At 44.2% G+C, this 21,254-nt stretch overlaps 1 protein-coding gene across 3 annotated transcripts in view; it reads right to left on the minus strand.

Moving 5' to 3' along the window:
* The window catches only part of LOC140403506 (heterogeneous nuclear ribonucleoprotein D-like), a 35,202-nt gene that overhangs the window by 6,582 nt on the left and 7,366 nt on the right, over positions 1 to 21,254 (minus strand). For 2 of the 3 annotated variants that reach the window (XR_011938342.1, XM_072491442.1), the window contains exons 2-5: positions 12,233 to 12,401; positions 1,961 to 2,119; positions 1,000 to 1,131; positions 709 to 802 (exon numbers count right to left, since the gene is read on the minus strand). Coding sequence is in view for 2 of the 3 variants with exons in the window: in XM_072491442.1 (XP_072347543.1) it covers positions 709 to 802; positions 1,000 to 1,131; positions 1,961 to 2,119; positions 12,233 to 12,401 (554 nt within the window). In the remaining variant the exon portion in view is untranslated. The remainder of the gene's footprint in view (positions 1 to 708; positions 803 to 999; positions 1,132 to 1,960; positions 2,120 to 12,232; positions 12,402 to 21,254) is intronic. The other variant, XM_072491443.1, reaches the window with a different exon arrangement.

Below are 21,254 nucleotides of genomic sequence, written 5' to 3' on the forward strand. Positions count from 1 at the left end.
AGTCATCATTGGACTTTTAATTCCAGATTTTTAAAAATGTCACCATCTGCCATGTTGGGTGTTTGAACCCAGGTCCCCAGAGCTTACCCTGGATCTTTGTATTACTTGTTCAGCAACAATACCACTGCACCACTGCCTCCTAAAAATGTTGCGTTCATGCAGTTGGATCAAGGAGCTTGGATCTAAGGAACAAGGATGGAGCCAAAAACCACCAGCGTACTCGGAGTAACTTATGCTACACCAGCTAGGAGCACTCATAAATGAATAGGTGTCCTAAATTGACAAGTGGTCCATTTCTGACCAGCTACTAAGCCTCACACCCTTATGGGCACAATGTTAGAAAAAACGCACACATCTACATTGTTAAATGAACAGGTCATGAAAATTTTAGTCTTGTAAACTCAGCTGGCTTTTGTAAACCTCTCAAGTTTTGATCACAAGGCTTTATTTAGTTCTTTTGGATTTTTCACATCCAGTCATCTCCAATTTCTTTCACACTGCTGAACAGATATTCTGACAAAGTTGAACACGTGTGTGTGTGTGTGTGTGTGTGTGTGTGCATGTGTGTAGCAGTGTTCTTTTTACACAAACCCCATGTTATAACTGCTATAATTCAAGGATTGTGCCTCGACAACACAAGCTCCAGGTCATGACATCAGACCTGTAACAGGGGTAGCTTTCCACTGTGAAGATGGCAATACATTATACCTCCTCTACCTCTTCCTCTGCCGGTGAATCCACCTCGTCCTCCCCATTGCTGCTGCTGGTACACTTCCTTAGGTTGGGCCAATTTGATTTCAACCTTTTGGGAAGAAACAGAGGGAGAGCAACAATTAAATTTGACAACATATGCCAGAGATGGCAGAATTTATATGGAAACACAAGAGAATTTGGATGGAATCGTGTAAACAATCACTGGTTCGTCACTTATTCCTGACATTAGAAATCCAAGTCATACAAGCACTTTCTACATAATCACAATTGCAAAATGTGCCACACCTTGCTCGTTCCAACATCATGGAACTTCTTCTCCATTATTGTCTTCACTGGATTATCCTCTTTGAATGTGATGAAACAGAATCCTCTTCGCTTGTTGGTCTTTGTGTCCATGGGGAGTTCAATGGATTCAATCTATGAAGTAGACAAAACAAATGATTTTGTTCAAGCGTGCAGTAATGTTTAAAAATTTCACGGCAAACAACTTTGTTGTCCTTTTGTGCAATCAGATTGCGAGTGGCAGGACTTCATCAGCAAAGTAGTGCCAATACTCGCGAATCTCGCCAAATAAAGCTCTTCCCTCCCCTCTTAAAGGCTAAACTCCATAACAATCTATTATCTAACAATCAGGATACGTGACTCCAAATAACTTGCCCTCCAATTTAAATTTCCTGTAAGAAAAAAAAGTTGGTGTTTGTGATAGGGCTGAAAGTACTGCGAGGGGAAACATCAGCCAAACTGATGTTTGAAACTTGTGTTTCCATATAGGTTCTGCCATCTCTGGCATATTTTGTCAAATGTAATTGTTGTTCTCCCTCTGTTTCTTCCCAAAAGGTTGAAATCAAATTGGCCCAACCCAAGAAAGTGTACCAGCAGCAGTAATGGGGAGGACGAGGTGGATTCACCGATAGAGGATGTATTAACATTTAAACAGGAGCTTTTGTGTGCAGAAATATGGAAATTTGAAAAGGCAAATTAACCCACACAGCTCCCATTAAACAAAAACTCACTTGGAAACAACAATCAGTGGGGAAATGGTTGGAACTACGGAACTGGGATAAAATGATGCAACAAAAATTGAACATTTAAAATCTTCATGTGCTTACTGGAAGCAATCAATATCATATTGATTCAAGTTTCCAGACTACAAGACTCATTTATCAATGCTGAATATATTTACTACACAAAATAGATTTGCGCATGCATATGCATCCCTCAGTTGCTGAATGAACCACGGTCTTACCTCTCCAAAAGTTCCAAAATATTCCCTCACTTTTTCTTCTGGACAATCGGGGTCCAAGCCACCAACAAATATCTTCTTGATTTGCTCCTTGCCCTTCATAGCCTGGGCTTTCTTGGGATCAATAACTCTCCCATCAAGTTTGTGTTCCTTATTCAATACCTGAATGTTAAAACAAAAGACTGATTTATATGGTGCTGGTTGAATGGGTCCTACTTCAATCAGCAAGTTACTATTTCATTTGAGAGCAGGAATTAAAATTTACAAGTGAAATTCTTTTGTCTTTGGAAGATTTACCCTTTTTTTTTTAAATTGCTCCACATAATTGAAGACCTGTGATGTTAACTCATGTTTGAAGGTCATTGAACTATTTCAAGTAAAGTCAAAACAGCTGCCACTTAACTTTGTGTGTTAAAGTGGTACACGATTATTGAAATTCACATGTTAAAAATGGAGCTGCGATAAAGTACAATTCAGTTTCAGTGCTTCTCAAACTTTCAGCCAGTAATTCAAGTTTAACCAAGCTTGGTTATTCACAGCCAATTTTACCATAGAGGGTCCTGAATATTTAGACAACCTAAAGCTTCAAAGTAGAGGACACGGCTGTTGCAAAGTAGAATGGATGCTATATTCCGTGACCAGTTAAACAGAGTATCGTCACGTAAAAGCTGTTTTTCTTTAACCTCTTAAGGCGAGCATATTATTTGTGCATGGATAGCAAATAGACCTAATTGACCAGACTCAACCGTACATTCAATAAAAAGCATCTAATCTAAAATATTTTTAAATTCATTTCCACAACAATACTGTAATTGTTACCTGCAAATCAAGATAAAGGCTGTTACATGGTTAGGGCAGTGCATCAAAAGTTATGAGAATCACCAAAACAGAACAAGCAAATTCAATTTATTTGATGGACGAACACGTGTTTGGGGGTTAAGACGATGTTAGCCATGCATCAACACCTCCTGGTCCGGGCCCCAGTGATTTCAGAGTGACATCTGATCTTCAAGATCAGCCAGAGCATGAAAGATATCTCAGTGAATTAAATTGCCGGCCACTCCGCTCCCATTTCATTTAACCACTGGATTGATCATCTCCGTAATTCACCACAATGTCACATTCTAAAGATCTACATAACATCAACACTTCTAAAAAATGCATTTTAATCATTCGAGGATGTATCCCGTCTTTGTTTGCAGCAATTTAAATAACCCAGTCAGTCTTGCAGCTGCCACATATTATTCAACTTGTTCTTCAGTCAATCACCTTCAACTACTTGCTTCCTTTAGAAGGTAGGATTGGGCCTGGTTGCCAAGGATTCCATTCTTCAACTTCAGTTACAACTCCTCCAATGAAGCAGTCTTATGCCAGCTTGCCATAGGATACCAGACAGGTTTACGCAAACATTCACACCACTGAAGCAGTCAGTGCCCAGATGTAACAAGAGCTGGACATCATTCAGGCTGGCAAGTCACATTTACACCCCACCCCCCCGGCATTCAATGGCATTACCACCACTGAATCCCCCACTATCAACATCATGGGGTTACCATTGACAAGAAACTGGACTGGACTAGCAATGCAAATACTGAGGCTGGGAACTCTGTGGCGAGTTACTCAACTTCAGGCCCCTTAAAACCTGTCCACCATCAGGAGTGCAATGGAATACTCTGCAATTGCCTGGCTGAGTGCAGCCCAGGAAGCTCGACACCATCCAGGACAAAGTAGCCTGCTTGACTGGGAGCCCATTCACCACCTTAAGCATTCACTACCTCCACCACCAACACTTTAGTAGCAGTGTGTACAAGATGCAGTGCAGCAACTCACCAAAGCTCCTTTTGACAGCACCTCCCAAGCTTCCAAGCAGATGCATGGAAACATCACCACCATTGGCAGTCTCCCTCCAAGCCACACCAGCGTGAATTGAAACAAGATCACCATTCCTATCAAAATTCTGAAACACTTGTCCAACAGTGGGTGTACCTACACTACATGGACTGCAGCAGTTTAAGAAAGGAGCTCACCCTGCCCTTCTAAAGGGCAATTAGGGATGGGCAACAAAAATGATGGCTTAGCCAGTGACACCCACATCCCATGAAAGAATACCAAACTGATCTTCAATGGGACCATCAACATCATGAGAGTCCCAACAAAAAGACCAGCCACATCAGCTTTGACAAAGAGTCATCGGACTCGAAACGTTAGCTCTTTTCTCTTCCCACAGATGCTGCCAGACTTGCTGAGATTTTCCAGCATTTTCTCTTTCGTGCCACATCAATACCTCGGCTACGAGAGCTGAGCAGAGGCAATCTTCTCTGCAGTGAATGACTCACCACCCGCCCGCAAAGCCTCTCCCCCATCTATAAGGCCGAACCTGACATCCAGGTGGGAATAACTGCAGCAGCATTCAAGAGATTCAACACAGTCCAGGACAGGGCAGTTTGTTCAATTGACTTCCCTGCTACTGGACTCCATTACTGGTGCATTGTTGCTGGAGAGTGCTTTCGTGCACTCTCCAACATCATTATGATTGCAACTACCAGTCACAACCAAGGAGATCATCACATCAAAGTCACAATATAACCTGATAAGACATATATTGCCATATCACTCAAATTACAAAAACCTCCGGAATTCCCTACCTGACAATATTGTGGTAGCCCCATCATCATAGGGGCTCCAGCCATACGAAGCAACAGCAGACAACCCCGGTCACCTAGCAACTGGGGATGGATGACAAATGCTACCTTGTCAGCATCACCCATGCCCTCGGAACAAATTTAATCAAATGTTTTGTTATTTCCCACCATTTGAAACATCTTTGCATTTTTTTCCCTCAATCAAAGGGGCCAACGGACAAATTTTGGGAAGATAGCATTTGGCACATCAACTGAATTTTTTTTTTTAAGTTGAGATATTAAGAACATTTTTAAAATTGCAAAGCGGCAAGTAAAGCAATGTCATAGCATTAATTTGATACATTGAATAATCAAGAAAAATTACCAGGTGAGCGGGTTAAATGTGTGCATGTCTGACTCACTGACAATCTTAGGATGTTCACTCACTCACTATGAGTGGGTGCATGTGTATACGTTGATGCAGGGTGGTGAGTGAGTAAGAATTCTAAGACTGGGAGTAAGGCACATTCACTCTCTTCCACTCATACGCCCCACCTTCCCCGGCTCACCGCCATTTTGCCCTCCATGGGCCCGACACTGATTTAAAAGAAAATCCAAGTATGATTAATGGCTGGCAACGCTCGGCACTGCAGAAGATGCCATCTTTCAGATATTAAACCAGGGCACCGCCTGTACTCTCAGATGAACGTAAGAAGTTTCCACACGATATTTACCGCTCAACCAGCATCACTGTTCAGCTCAGCGGCCCAGACAGCTGGATTGTAATGCAGAACAAGGCCAGCAGCGCGGGTTCAATTCCCGTACCAGCTTACCCGAACAGGCACCGGAATGTGGCGACAGGGGCTTTTCACAGTAACTTCATACTTGTGACAATAATAGATTATTATTATTAAAGCAGACTATCTGCCAACATTCTGTTGCTGTTTGTCAGACGTTGCTGTTCACAAATTGGTTGCCACCTCTCCACCATTACAGCAGTGGCTAAACGGAAGCACTGTAGGTTGCCTGGTGGTTGTGAATAGCATTATTTAAATGTAAGAAAAAAATGGCAATTAACAGCTTTTCTCAGACACACTGGGCGGGATTCTCCACTCCCGCGCCGAAGTGGCCGCGCCGTCGTGAACGGCATCGAGGTTCACAACGGCGCGAAACGGCCCCGCCCGATTCAGGCCCTGACAATGGGCCAGGATCGGGGCCGCGTCATCTACACGCGCCAGGCCTTGTCGCCCGCGTAAAGGCGGCGCCGCATAACGGGCGTCATCCGCGCATGCGCGGGTTGGCCGGCGCCAACCCGCGCATGCGTGGTTGCCGTCCTCTCTAAGCCCGCCCCGCAAGAAGATGTCTGACGGATCTTGCGGGGTCGCGGAAGGAAGGAGGTCCTCCTTCAGAGAGGACGGCCCGACGATCGGTGGGCACCGATCACGGGCCACCCCACATTTGAGGTACCCCCCGGTGCAGGATACCCCCTCGCCCCCCGCAGGCCGCCCCCCCACAGCGTTCACGCACCGTTAAAGACGGCAGCGACCAGGTGTGGACGGCGCCGGGGGGAACCCGCCATTTTGGACTGGCCTCTCGGCCCATCCGGGCCTGAGAATAGCAGGGGTGCCGGAGAATCGCCATTTTGGGTGTCTCCGGCGATTCTCCGGCCTGCGGCCCGCAAAACTCGACCGGGCCGTTCTCGCCGCTTGGGAGAATCGCAGGACGGCGTCGGACCGATGTCCAGGGAAATTTTGCCGGCCCAGGCGATTCTCCCAACCGGCGGGGGAGTGGAGAATCTCGCCCACTATGTATGAAGGCATACATTTCAGTGCATGGGAAACGATCAATTTATGAAAACAACACTTTTGCTGCGATCACAAGGCAAGTGTTGAGATAGGCCAAAGCTGTAACAATTATTACATTCATAGAGGTATGATTATATTGCAGAATTGCTTCCACAATAAAATATTCTGAATTAACACGGCTTATACTGGGGAGGGGGTGAGATCCAGAAATTGGTAATTGGCTTCATGTAGCACAGAGAGTGATTATATCCGATGCTGACCTCTGTACATGTTTTTACAGCCCACATGGCCTTAAGAAAATGCAGCATGGCATTCCTCAACCCACAGGTGCGGAAGTTCCCCTGTTTATATGGAATTACTGCCTTCAGAGGCTATGCCATAATGTAATGAAGTATGTGATAAATGGCCAGGTAAACCTTATTTGGGATCTGCTGCCCCACAATTAATGGGTGCTGACATATTGCATGTGTTGGTAATCTGGATGATGTGTGCAACTGGTTGCTGTTTAGGGTTATACTCCACTGAAACCTGTTGAAATAGGTGACAAGAAACTGTCTCATCACAAGCAATACTTCACTTAGCTTAAGAATTGCCTTACATATAGATTCCATTAGCAGAAGGGGCACACAACTGAATATTCCAGAGGTCAGCACAGGTTAACACTATTTCAGTAGCTGTACGAGCAATGAACCATATGAAGAAATCTCAACATTGCTTATTTTTCGAGAAGCCGCTGTTGGTGATGGAGAACAAAATACCTAGATTTCCAATTCCATAGTTACCCAGTGATCTCTGATGCTAATTAAACACAGGGTCAGTATCAGCTGCGACTGAGTCTTCGAGACGTATAGTATAGGTGCCTTGTACTTTCTGTCATGTTAAACCAGCATCAAATTTCCAACATCAGGAGTGATGCAAGAACGAGCACTGAAAACCAACAACCGTTAAAAAAAACATCAAACCGGACTTCCGGTGACGGCGGGCGGGAGGCAGCCGCGCGCTGGAGGGCTCCCGTTCAGGAACGGCATTGTCGGAGATTAAAGCCTGGTCCTAGGCCTAGCGAAGGCAGTAAAAGTCAGGAGACAGCACAGAGGAGGGGAATGTCGAAGACCAGCAAACAAAAGGTGAAAAAAGCGGCTGAAAGTCCGTCGGGGAGTGGAAAGGTCACCGCGGGGTCAGTAAAGAAAATGGAGGCTGGAGCACCAGGGGAGGCCGCATTGCTTACGGCTGAAGAAATAACTACGGTGATGGCTGCGGAATTCGAAAGGCAGTTTGCAAAATGCATGGAGACGGTGAGGAAGAAGATGAGGGAGGTTTTGAGTGCGCTGGTGGAGGAGGCGATTTCCCGGTGATGGCGGCGGTGGCAAGCGCAGTGGCGGAGGTGCGAGAGCTGAAGGAAGTGGAGGAGACGTTATTGCAGCACGGTGATCAACTTGCCTCGATGGGGAAGGAGATGCGGACGGTGATGGACATTAACGAGGATCTGCGAGGAAAAATGGAAGATCTGGAAAACAGATCCAGGCGACAGAATTTGAGGATTGTGGGGCTGCCCGAAGGAGTTGAAGGACCGAAGCAGACTGAGTATTTTGCCGCGATGTTGGCAAAACTATTGGGGGAGGGGGAGGATCCCTCCCGATATGAACTGGATCGGGCTCATCGGTCGTGGAGGCCTGTACCAAAGGCGAGTGAGCCGCCAAGGGCAGTGACTCTGTGCTTCCGTAGGTACAGTGTGAAGGAGAAGGTCCTGAGCTGGGCCAAGCAGAAGCGGGTGGTGCAGTGGGCTGGAGCTTGTATACGTATATACCACGACTTTACGGTGGAGCTGGGGAGGAGGCGGGCTGCCTTCAACCGGGTGAAGAGGGCACTGTACATTAGCAAGGTGCAGTGCGGCATTGTATATCCAGCGAAGCTGAGGGTGACTTATAAGCTCAGGGACTTTTATTTTGGAATGGTGGAAGCAGCGGAGGAGTTTGTGAAGGCAGAATGACTGTGGCAGAACTGACAAATTGAGAAATGGCCATGTGCCGATGTAACCTCATGACTGTATTTTCTTCTTTTTTGTTTCACTGCGTGCGGGTGTAGAGGCTAAAGGAGCCAATGTTGTATATATTTGGACAAGGGAAGGGATGGGACTTTCACTCGAAATGAGGGCTCTTTGGGGTGTAGGTGGATATGTGGGGTGTGTGTGCTAAAAGGGGATCTCTGGGCTTTCCTAGGGCCAGGCAAAGGGGAAAGGGACCTGGGCGGGGGCCTCCACGCTGGCCGGTTTAAGCCGGCCAGTGAACGGGAGTGAGGTGGGGGGAGGGACTGCGGCCATCGGAGCCTGGCAGAACAGGGTCGGAGTGGTCTAGCCGGGGTGGAAAGTTGGGGGGAAGGAACAGAGGTTGGGAGGAGGAGTTTTACAAGAGGCAGTGGACAGGAGGAGCTGGAGATTTGGGGGGGGGGGGTTACAACTCTTGGGTATCATGTACGGTTCTCTTTCAGAGGCTGGATGGCGTTGAGTGTAGGGGGGGGGGGAGGGGGGGAGTGGACTCTATAGGTCAATGGTGACCATGGGCGGTCCCGGGCTCCTTTTTCTTTTTCTCCTTTGTTTTCTGTTTCCACCGTGGGAGGGTTTGGTTTATTGGATGCATATATTGACAGGTGGGCCGTTGTTTGGGGTGGTGGGAGGATGGGATCATTGGTATTGTTAAGGGGATTGATTTTGTATTTGTTACCATTTACTGTTTGTGAATGGGGTGTACATTTTTGAAGGAAAATGTGAAATTGTAGAATAAAAAAAATATTTATTTAAAAAAAACATCAAACCGGGACTATGGCACTTATTCAATGAGTGAAAAGGCTGACGGTAGGGATGAGGAAGAATTCCAGAATGCAGAGGTCCAAAACCCATGCCTTCCTGACTGAACAATGGTGTAAAAGGAGACAATATATGTATGAACGTGTTTACATTAATTCACACTGGGATTATGCATTTGTGGCTACTTTAAAACTTGGACAAGGGAGTAAACCAGTCTTGAAATTTATAGCTCTTGGCTCATATTTCCAGATTTCTGACATTTTAAAAATTATAAATATTTTTACGCTTCCTTCTTTGGTCTCCCACATCTTACTCTGGTTAAGCCATCCTGATACCAGGGCCTTTGCTCCCAGGCACATGTAATTCTGGCACCAAGCCAATGTAGCAGCCCCTTGTACAGCAACACGGATTACGAGGTTTGAGCATAAATCCGCACCCAACCGCAGAATATCTAGCATTCCAGCACATTATCTTAATGTCAGCTTGGTGCACTGGTAACATTCAACAACTCAAAAGTTCATGAGTAATTGATTCCCCGTTCAAACCGGAAAACACTCTCAGCCAATATATCAGTGTAGCACTGAGGGCATATGGCATTGTTGAAGGTGCCTTCTTTTAAACCAAAGCCCCAACCAGGCCACTCAGCTGAGAGTAAAATTCCACGGCACTGTTTTAACATATCTCACACTTCCACCGTCAACAGCAGATCAACTGGTGGATCAACGTACAGCACAAATTGGTTTGGCAACATTAACAGTAACTGCATTTCAAAAATAACCCACTGGCTGATAAATGCCACAGGAAAGAAATACTGGCCTTGGACAGGGTGAAGGGCAGATCATCTAGAATGATATCAGACCTGGAAGGGTTACATTACAAGGACAGATTGCATAAATTTGGTTTGCGTTTTTTGAATTTTAGTTGTTTGAGACATTCTCTAAAAAATTAAGATGTTCAAAACAATAAAGGGATTTGATGTGGTAGATATAGTGAAACTTTGTGGGAGGTCGAATGCAGAAGTAGGCATAGTCTTGAAACTACAGTTGAGCCAGTTAGGAATAAAATCAGGAAGGATTTATTTCACACGAAAGGAAATCAGAAATTTGGTGCTATTATCCCCAAGCTGTACAAGATTTTGTTTGGTAAGAGTATTCAGGGTCAGGGAACTAAAACAAGTACAGCAAATTACGTTGTGGTACAGATCAGGTTTGATCTAATGGAACAAGTTTGAGGCTGAATACGAGAAGCATGTGAAATTGTTTGTTTTTACTTTATTACTTACTGCAACTTTAGGTAGGAATAGTTGTTTGTGTGCTTTTAGCTTAAATATTGCCAGTGAGGGCAGCACGATGGCGCAGTGGTTAGCACCACTGCCTCACAGGGCCGAGGTTCCAGGTTCGACCCTGGCCCTCAGTCACTGTCCGTGTGAAGTTTGCACATTCTCCTCGTGTTTGCGTGGGTTTCACCCCCATACTCCAAAGATGTGCAGGCTAGGTGGATTGGCCACGCTAAATTGCCCCTTAATTGGAAAAAATGAATTAGGTACTCTAAATTTATTTATTTAAAATATTGCTGGTGAAAATCATGACACTATGGCAGTAAGATTTAACTTACTGTCTGTAAAATTCCCAAGTGTTGCATGATACCAGTTAAGTGTGCAGGCTACCAGTTAAGTGTATCAGCATATTGGATCAGATTGATGCTATACAAATTTCTACCAATAACTGCACAGAACTTTAATCCAAACCTCAGGATTCATGAAGGAAATTTGATCTTTAAAAAAATTAACTTGTTAAGAGATCGGTCCCCCAATGCAAATCGGTTCAGTGAGCAGTAAATGGTGGAAAACAAGTTTTACTTTGTTCTCACACGCACAGCCCTGGGGCGAATGCTCCCAAGAAAACTCTATAAATTGCATTTGCAAGCTTAACCGTACAAATTTTATTTTGCACCACTACCGCAGGGAACACTCATTCTTCAAAATGACCACCTTTACTGGAAAGGGACAAAGAGAGACAAGGAAATAGTTATCCATTTCCCAACATTGACATACCCATTGAAAATCTCAATAATGCAGGAGTTTTTAAAAGAAAATCTGAGGTAACTATGGATTTCCCTACAGTGAATGGCAGGTTCTTAAAAAATCGACAATTGAGATTTGTTCAGAACCACAATCATTCTAGGCAAATGCTAGACAAACAACTCAGAACTAACTGAGGATTGTCACATCTCATCCTGACCCATTATGAAGGCAACTTGGTTGCTCCGATTTGAGGAACCCCCACGATGGTTGACAAATGCAACGCATGGAAGTAAGCACCGTTCAGATCCCACTCAGCTGATCAGTCTTTCAGGCATTGTCGAAGCCTCATCTCAGGAGTCGAACGGTTGTGTCTTCACACTGCACTCATGGACTCGAGCAGATAACCTGGAATGACGGTCCACTGAAGCATTGAGGAACTGCAGCATTGTTGAGAGGAGCCAATATTCAGATGAGACACTCTCAACTGCCTGCTCGGGTAAGCACTGAAGATCAACCAATAGCCGAAGAGAAAGGAGTTCTACTGGCATTGTGGTCGTAATTTCTCCCTCAACCAACACAAAAACCAGACATTAATTTCACTGTTGTTTGTTGGGCCCTGCCACACAGAAAATGGCAGCTACATTTGCCTAGAAAACAATCACTACTCTTTTAAGTTAATGTAATTTGGATGCCCTGACATATAATGCATTATATCAATGCAGTTTTATTTCTTAAATGGTTTCCAGTGCAAATTCTACAGGCAGGTGGGAAATCTAACAAACAAGAATTATGTTTACAATCATACAGCTCAAATGGCTTTGGAAGAAGCCCAGGAGCAGCTTGTCTGAGTAAAGGATGGTGAAGGCATCAGTAGACCTGAAAAAAGGGAGAGAAAATAAAATGGAAACCAAAAGCCCTACTATTCAACCTTATGCAGTGTCACATTTGAGTCATTTCAAGTAGTTAGGATTCCTCATTTAACCTGGATAGTCAGGTTAAAAACTGGCAGTGAATACAGAATCCTACCTTGTCTACACTTTCAGGATCCTTGAAGAGGATAAACCCAAATCCTCGCGAACGCCCAGTCACAGGATCCATTTTGATTACGCAGTCTACAATCTCTCCATATTTAGAAAAGTAGTCCCTTAAATCTTTCTTGCTTGTTTCCCAGCTGAGTCCACCAACAAACATCTTCCTGCACAGTGATAATATAAAAAGGAAGGGTAAATCAGTTTTTTTAAATCAGCGCCAGTACAAATATAGTAACTTAGGTTTGGTTGTGGGACTTCACTGCCAATGTTGGTAGTCTCCTCCACTGCCATTTCAGTGCACCGTCAACCCTTAGTTATATGAGATGAATGTCCACATTGTGCCTCCTCTGTTCTGGGTCTCAAGCTAACGTTATCGATGTTACTTTACCTACAAATATGGGCTTTCTCCTTCAAACTCCACATGGCTATTCATTCTGTAAGGAATAAAATCAGGGGCACTGACTCTTCAAGAGCTTTGCATCAGGCACTTTCCCCATAGTTTAAGGACTTGAGAGTTGTACCTTCAAATACACGAGTACTGACCACGTCCTGCACACAAATGAAAACTGCTCCAAGCAGGTCTGAAAACAGAGAGAATTAAAGAGCTGGCATGAAGAAGCTTTGTTCATGAGAATTTAATTACATTCACAGAATGCAGGCAATACTTGGAGTAGGCAACTTAATTTAATTCCTTACTGATTCAATCCACATTACACTAAAATAGGCCCGGGGGGGGCAGTGGTTCGCACTGCTGCCTCACGCGCTGAGGACCCGGGTCACTGTCCGTGTGGAGTTTGCACATTCTGCCACTGTCTGCGTGGGTCTCACCCCCACAACTCAAAGATCTGCAGGGTAGGTGGATTGGCCACGCTAAATTGCCCCTTAATTGGGGAACAAAAAATATTGGGTACTCTAAATTTATATATTTTTTTAAATAGGCCAAAAGAGTGGACAGATGTGGAGACGAGATTCTGAGAAACTAGGTTCACAAACTAAGACAGTACTCTGCAAAGTCCTGATGTTCTGCTGTCAATTCGCGATAATGCACACGATGATATGCACTTTCCAGTTAACTATCGTGGATAACATTTTGTGAAATCTTCCCCGAATTGTCCTCAAGGTTATTATGTCCCTGGTCTTTAACTTTGTGGTAATTCCTGGACAGCCAAAGAGTAAAAGGAGCTTACTAATTGCTGCTCAGTGATGGATTCATCTCCAGGCTTAGTCCTTGCTACCAACAAAGTCCCTGGACTAGCAAGTATACATACTTTGCTTACATGATTGAAGCACAGTGGTATTTCCAAAATGGTTGGCAAACTTCACGGTACAAATTACTGAAACGACTAAAAGTTACTTCTTAAAATCAGAACCTCATTGTTTAACTGCAGTGTTAACATGTCAAGCACGGGTTACTGGGCCCACTACTAAAGCCTGATGTTTGCTACACCCAGCTTTGCAAATTAGTGCCAACAGTCTGATAATCGTCCAGATATAATATTAACCTCCTTCAGAATGAGATTCAAAGTCTTGACGTGATAGACAGCAAGATTAATTGCAAATGTAAACACCAAGTTGGCAAGCCTGCACGTAGAAAGCTATGCAGGAGAAACCATGGCTCATGAAGGGCATTATTGCCACGAAAGGGAGAATCAACCAGCAATTATCAAGAGGGTGGGGCAGTCATACAAAAGGACTGCAGTGAGTCATAAAGCTTTTCAAGGGGCTGCTTAGGTCCAGCACTGTAAATTTTCAGACTCCATGCTTCGAGTTGAAAATCAGCCATTAGAACTCGAGTCCAGTCTTCTATTTGTATTAAATACATTCCTATCTCCAAAACAAGTAAAGCGGAGCTAGAACAAAGTGATTAATTTAAGTATTGCTGAAAAAAGGAGACATTGCAAAGCTTTTTGCCTTGCACTGAACAGGGTACTTTCCAAGAATACCTGTATAAGGGGAAAACAACAATTTATACCCCACGTTGACATGGAGCATGCAACAGTTGATGGTGACTGACAGATAACTGCCAAACATTTTTCAGAATTTAAACCAGGCAGCTTGACACCAATTGGTCAAGGCATTGCCCCGGGGAATGAATCAATGAATGGCGGTTGCTTATTGTGTTTAGCCACAACAGATGAAATGTTCTTTCCTCCTGCAAAGAACAGAGTCCGCATATTAATATATGTAGCTTCCAGTGCACGCAGATGTCCAACACTGCGAGCCCAACTTACAACCTTAAATTGTCTGTCAGCGTAATTCTTAGTACACTGAAGCAAATGTTGTCCAATCTCGGAATCACGTCTAATGTTGGACACCATGGGCGGGATTCTCCGCAATCGGCGCGATGTCCGCCGACTGGCGCGAATCAGTCCGGCATCGCGCCGCCCCAAAGGTGCGGAATTCTCCGCATCTTGAGGGGCCGAGCCCTCCGCCTTGTCCCGCCGTTCGAAAGGTGGTTCAATCCACGCTGACTGGCGTGGGTTGACAGCGGCAGGACTTCGGCCCATCGCGGACCGGAGAATCGCCGGGGGTGGGCCTGCCGACCGACACGATTTCCGCCCCCGCCGAATCTCCGGTGGCGGAGAATTCGGGACACGGCGGGGGCGGGATTCACGCCGGCCCCCGGCGATTCTCCGACCCGGTGTGGGGTCGGAGAATCGCGGCCCATGTATTGAATCTTGCAAGCACGGGCTAGTTGAGTACGGTGTACACCTTGCCTATTGCGAACAGTGACTGGGACATGCTATCTGAAATGATCCACCAGTCTTTGGGACATACGGTCGACAGACCTAGCATCAAACTAGCAATAAAATTCATATACCACAAATTTCAAACAGACCCTGTACTAGAAGCTTCCTGTTTACATTTCAAACAAAACTTGACAGTTCTGTCAGTCACTATCAACTGGTGTATTCTCCGTGGCAGCAGAATAAATTGTCGTTTTCCCCTTATGCTGGTATTCATGCGGTGTCCCGATCACTGCAAGCTGAAAAGTTTCCACCGGTCTCTCTTTTCAGTAATACTGAAGTTCTGTGCTAGCAAGCAATTATTTGAATGATTTAAAGTAATTTGAATAAATGGCAATATAGTATTGGAATAAAATTAACTTTAAATTAATAGGTTTATTTAATTTGCCCATGGGATGAGAGCGACACTGGCAACGCCCGTACCACCATCCCGAATTGCCCTTGAGAAGGTGGTGCTGGGATGAACCACTACAATCCATGTGGCGCAGGTACACCCAATGTGCTGTTAGGGAGGAGAGGATAAATAAGACAGAATAGTGGCGAAAAAAGGAAAAGGAATGCAATTCTTACATTTTTCATGCCATAATAAATAATTTCAAATGAATGTATATTACAGAGCTATGCAATATCTGGGTGGATATTAAAATAGTTTACATTTCCCATTTTATAAAGCAGCTACAAGTATTCAGAGTTCATCCTATCTATACTGCCGCATGGATTCGTAGTTAGAACTTGAAGCACGGCCAAGTACTAGGGTACAAATGGAGCAAGAATGTTAGTACATGAAATGAAAACATAATCTTTTGGCTCAGGGATTAGAAAGGACTTTCATTACTGTCCTGGCAAACCCCAACCTACATACTTTTCAACTTGTCCAGAGAACCCTGTCCGAAACAAAAGCCCACGCACACTTCACCTCCATCCTGGCCAACCTTCACTGGTCCTACTGCATAGCAAACTTCAGAATCCACTTTCAAATTCCATACTCCTCACCCGAAACACTCCAGCCCTAAGGATCTGTCCACAGCATCCTCTCTTCTAACACTGGCTGGCTGTGTTTTCTCATGTCCCATCTGCCATCCATTTCCAGTCCCAGGCATCAATCACAGTGATCAAATTATCAACTCACATTTAAGGTGGTTAATGGCCTAGAACAAATTTGTACCTTATTTAAACTCTTTGTACAATGCTTTGTATCCTTCACAGAACTCAAGAGACTATTCAGTAAATACACCAGTATGTACACTACACGCGAGTCAAGTTTGCAACACCGACACTGAGCACTCTTTCCCATTCTCCCTACAACTATTTTAGCAGTACTTGCTTTCAATTCAGTTTTTTCAGTTTCCCTGTGCCAGCCATCCTGTGGTGTATCTGGATGAGATGGTCAATTAGCAGCAAGTTTGGGGCAGTTGTGTATTCTCTGCCCATGCCTACTAAGAATGAAACAAACTGCCCAAACAGATTTCAGAAAGAATTCTCAGCACGAGAGGAAAGACTTCTATCTGTTAGCTTGAACCTAGAGAGCCGAGTTGAATAGCCAATGTGTAATTCAGTGCCAGAGGAGAGGGCCAATGATAAGTAACAATCCAGGGGTAGGGACAAAACTAAATATTCTTTCTACAACTGGATCGGTATGAATGGGCCCAAATAAAAGCAGTCCGATGGAGCTGGATAATAGAAGAGAGGAGTTGGAGGAGGATGTGATCCAGAGTGTCATAAGCTGCAGATGTCAGGGAGGGATGGTGGACTATTAGTCAAAGAGGATCTCAATTGTAACTTAAGATCCTTTTGGAAATGAAACTTAATTCAAGGAATTCAAACATTTGAGTCATGAAAATCATGGTGAGGGCTCATGATGGTGGTTTTCAAAAGGGGGATGTGGGGGGAGAAGAGAGAATGTGATTTACCATGTTGGCCAGCTTGTGGGCAGGAAGGAAAGTTAGATGGCCAATAGTTTTAGTGGAGATGGGAATCAAGGCAGCAAGAGCTGGGCACCATGGATAAGCTTCTCTCAGCGCATCAGGAGAGAAATACATACGATCAGATAATGGTGGCTTATGAGGTGCATTGCCTTTGGTAGCCAAAGAGGGATAGCAGCAGAAGCAGCTAAACTGATGGTCTTAAACACAGTGAGTCGTTGCACCTGTTGAAAGTGGGGATGTTCGGGAAGTAGATTGGAATGAAATGAAACATTTGATAGTGGAGGTAGTGAGACCACGTAACACATGATGTGGTCCAGCCAGATCTGGCGATGGACAGTTAAAAATTCAGGATCTCAGCAGCACCCACTTTCTTCCATTCTATCCCATCATGGAAGACACCAATGTTGAAGGCTCCTTCCAGCAATGACCATACCAAACTCAGTTTCAGCAGTTTAATGGCCTGTGCAGGAGAACACATGATGGCTTTGTGCCCCCCTCAATGTTGCAGAAATTGAGTCCTTGTCGTAAATTCTGGGGTTCCGCACCAGGTATTGAAACCGGCATAATCCAGGTCCTCATACAGGGTTCTATCTCAAAGACATATGTTCACAGCAAGGCTGACTTCCTATATTCAGGGACTGCTGTGACAGGCTAGTGTCACTGTCTGCATAAATGCATTTCTTGGCAGAAAGTCACCTCATTGCTGAGTAAATGACGTGACCTGTGCTCAAGTTGAGACAAGGGCAGCCAAATCTAAAGCAGGACTCCAGAATTTACAATAAAAGCTGTTTGGAATTAGGATGGAAGGCACTCAACACCATGTCAGCAGTGCATCCACACCTTTTGACCAATTCCCAAAATCTGCATAAGATTTAATGGCATGCATTAGAACGAAGCAGACAAAATTATCTTTAGCCAAAGCTGTCCATTCAGAGCAAGTACTCATGAACAGAGCAAGGATCTAACTAAAGCACACATATATCATTTCATATTTTACAATAGCTGCTCTTACAGAATGTGAAGTGCTCGCAGACTGTGGGTGCAACTGACAAGGCTGCAATTATTGTGAATGCTTACGTACAACTCAATGGTTTCCTGGGCTATTTCGGAACACAGCTAACATGGGCTAAAGTCTCATGTCGACCAGATCCGGCATAGCGCCGGGTTTCTTTCCCTGGGCTCCCTTTCTAAAACCTTTTCAGCCCACAATTTACTACCTTGATTGAATTCAACCTTACAATTTGGCATGAAGAGAATGGAGTTCTGGCCTGCCAGCCCTGACCAAGCCACTGTTATGTTAATACCAATATCCCAGAATATTCCCTTGCTCAAAAGAAAGATGACTGCTCATTGAATCTTTCCCAAAGGCAAAAGATGCCTCTGCTTGTGCACGCGTCAACCTAATTCTCTGGTATCATCCATATACACTAGTCTCTTCAACGTGAATTGGGAGGCAAAGAGCAGAGATTAACAGTGAATTTTGCAAATAGTTTTTGTAACCAAAGGAGAGATCAAATCTTGAAAACAGACAGCTGTCCAGAGGAGCGCTCTTACTGAAGAAAAAAAGCCACTGCAGAACAAAGGTGAAAGCAAGACTTGACCTCTACTTACATTGGAAGAGCACAAATCAACCAGTCGAATAGCAGCCTCAACTACTCTCAGTTTAACACACAACTCTCTATACTGGTTTTGAACTTTCCCTCAGGCCACCGTCTTTGGGCATAAAATAAACGCATGTCCATATGGAGAATGTCAAGACATCGTAAGTGCCTCCAAAATCACCTGTTTCTATTCACAACAGTCAGCACAGCATTGCTCCACAATGTGTGCACAAATACAAGTCATGTTTGAGGCATAATTGCTGTGAGAAGCAGCAATATAGTTCCCAATTCCACAGGCTCTCACTAAATGGTGACAATAGCTCCCAAGTAAGCTTACCGCATGTGCCAAGGCCACTGACAAGAGTTAGTCAAAGCAAAAAAAAGCTGGTCAGAAAATGTATTTCCTTTACATTGAAATTGTACAAGTCTAGGGAGTGGGCGAAACAAAAGCAGCTGGACAACATTCAGAATAAGTAATTAGTAATTGAGCGGATGAGTTAAATGGCGGATTAGTTTTACCATAGGAGGGGTTAAATAATCCATATTGGAACAGGAAGTATTAAACACATGTATCCGATAAAAGAATACCCATGGGAGAAGATGGAAAAGGAAAGGCAATTCATCATGGTCATTTCATGTTAACTGGAAATTCAGTGGACGATCAATAAAACTGATCAAACGACAGGGCGTGGATTACTGCATTGAAATACAATGTGAATCAAGCATTGCTGACCATGTTTACAGCACGAGAAAAACTGTAATTTTGAGGAACCAGCTGTAAAACAGCATTCACTGATCCAATGGATGATTCAGAAGTAGCAGGGACCATACCAGAACCGTGGCTCTAAGCCACGGTTTCCACGCTTCTGACTGTGAGCTGCATACACTCCAGGTCACCCACCCGACTTCAGGCCAAGTTTCCAATAATTTGCGCACACCTCAAGATTCTGCAACCAACAGGTTAGGTGTTCTGATTTGGGATATCTTCACTACTGAGACAGCAGCACCGAGAACAACCCTTTTCAAAAGCACAAGCAAACCAGGTATCTGGGAACTACAAGCCAGACTGCGGAGAGGTGCATGTGGCACTAAGGATAGAGTCTAGACACCTTCCCTAAATAAAAAAAAGGGTTAAGTGAAACATTTAGCTCAGCACTGTGTCCCATTTCCTTGTGGCTTTACCAAGGTAACAATTTGTTCAGTTCCTCGTAAGTGGAGAGGTTAATATAACTGAGTCAATTTCAAAAAGAGAAAATAAGCTCCAAGCCGGGTTTTTAAAATGCTGGGAGGATGGGCAATGTGATGGAAATAACTCTGATTAACACTGACTGGAGAGCTAGGACAGAGATTCTAAACTAAACAATGTCCAATGAAGTGTAAATCCATCCATAAATTAGATGGAACAGACCCTCAGCTGAAATAGCTGATGCTACATCATTTGGACTTTCAGGGGGAAAAACCTAGACGGTTAGAATGGGATGGTAGTTTATACTGACATGCGGACGGGCTGGGACAATCAAATACTCCGCAGGATACAATGTGTTCCTGTAGGTTGGGTGAGCCAGGAAGTGTTCTCTATGCAAGACTGAACAACAATTGCACTAAATTAATAGTCTGGAGTTGGCACAATCTTTGGAGAATCAAATAGCATTTGTACAAAATCTTCCCTTAGATTAAGTAAGCAAAATAGAGTCCATTATAAGACAGTTAGTGCTGGGCTACTGAAAGGAAATTTTCATAACTGAATGGCGATGCTTTAATAAATTCTTCTGATATGGCATAAAAGAACTTTCTAACAGGAAAGATGAGCAAAATATATTAAACAATATATATATATATATATTAAACAGAAAAGGTTAGAACAGAAGTAGTAAATAAAACTAGTTAAAACAAAACTGCAAAAGGGAAAAAGTAAAAGGGTGAGCATGGCGGGGGTGGGACTAAAATATTTCCATATTTGTGCAAAATTGTTCATAGTTTAGGGTTGTTGCACCAACAAAATCTAATTAGGTTGTCTGAAGAGCACAATGACTGTAATTAGCATTTGCAAAGAGCACAAGCTGAGCAAAGAATAAAGCCAGCAGTACAAGGGTTAATTAGTCTCAATGACTCAAATTAGAAATGTGGAATGTTTCCCCCCCATTCTAACTGGCTGCGCGATGTGGGCCATGGTGGTAAAGTGGTGAGCATAGCTGCTTCCCAAGTAGTTGACCCGGGTTCAATTCCCAGTCATCGCAGTGACTTTATGCGTGAAATCACGAGCCTCAAATGGAGGACCAAAAAACAATCCCAATGTAACATTTACACAGGCGGTGCGGTGGTTAGCACTGCTGTCTCTCGCCCCAAGGTCCCAGGTTCAATACCGGCCCCTTGTCCTTGTGGAGTTTGCACATTTTCCCTGTGTCTGCGTGTGTCCCAACCCCACAACCCAAAGATGTGTAGGGTAGGTTGATTGGCCATGCTAAATTGCCCCTTAATTGGCAATTAAAAGAATTGGGCACATCAAATTTATTTTTTTTTATAAAATTTTTTTTAATTTGCAGCGAGGGGCTGGTTTAGCACAGGGCTAAATCGCTGGCTTTGAAAGCAGACCCAGGCAGGCCAGCAGCACGGTTCAATTCCCGTACCAGCCTCCCCGAACAGGCGCCAGAATGTGGCGACTAGGGGCTTTTCACAGTAACTTCATTTGAAGCCTACTCGTGACAATAAGCCATTTTCATTTCATTAAAACTGGCCCTGCAACG

This window comes from Scyliorhinus torazame, chromosome 28 (assembly GCF_047496885.1).
Source record: "Scyliorhinus torazame isolate Kashiwa2021f chromosome 28, sScyTor2.1, whole genome shotgun sequence".
Classification (NCBI taxonomy): Eukaryota; Metazoa; Chordata; class Chondrichthyes; order Carcharhiniformes; family Scyliorhinidae; genus Scyliorhinus; species Scyliorhinus torazame.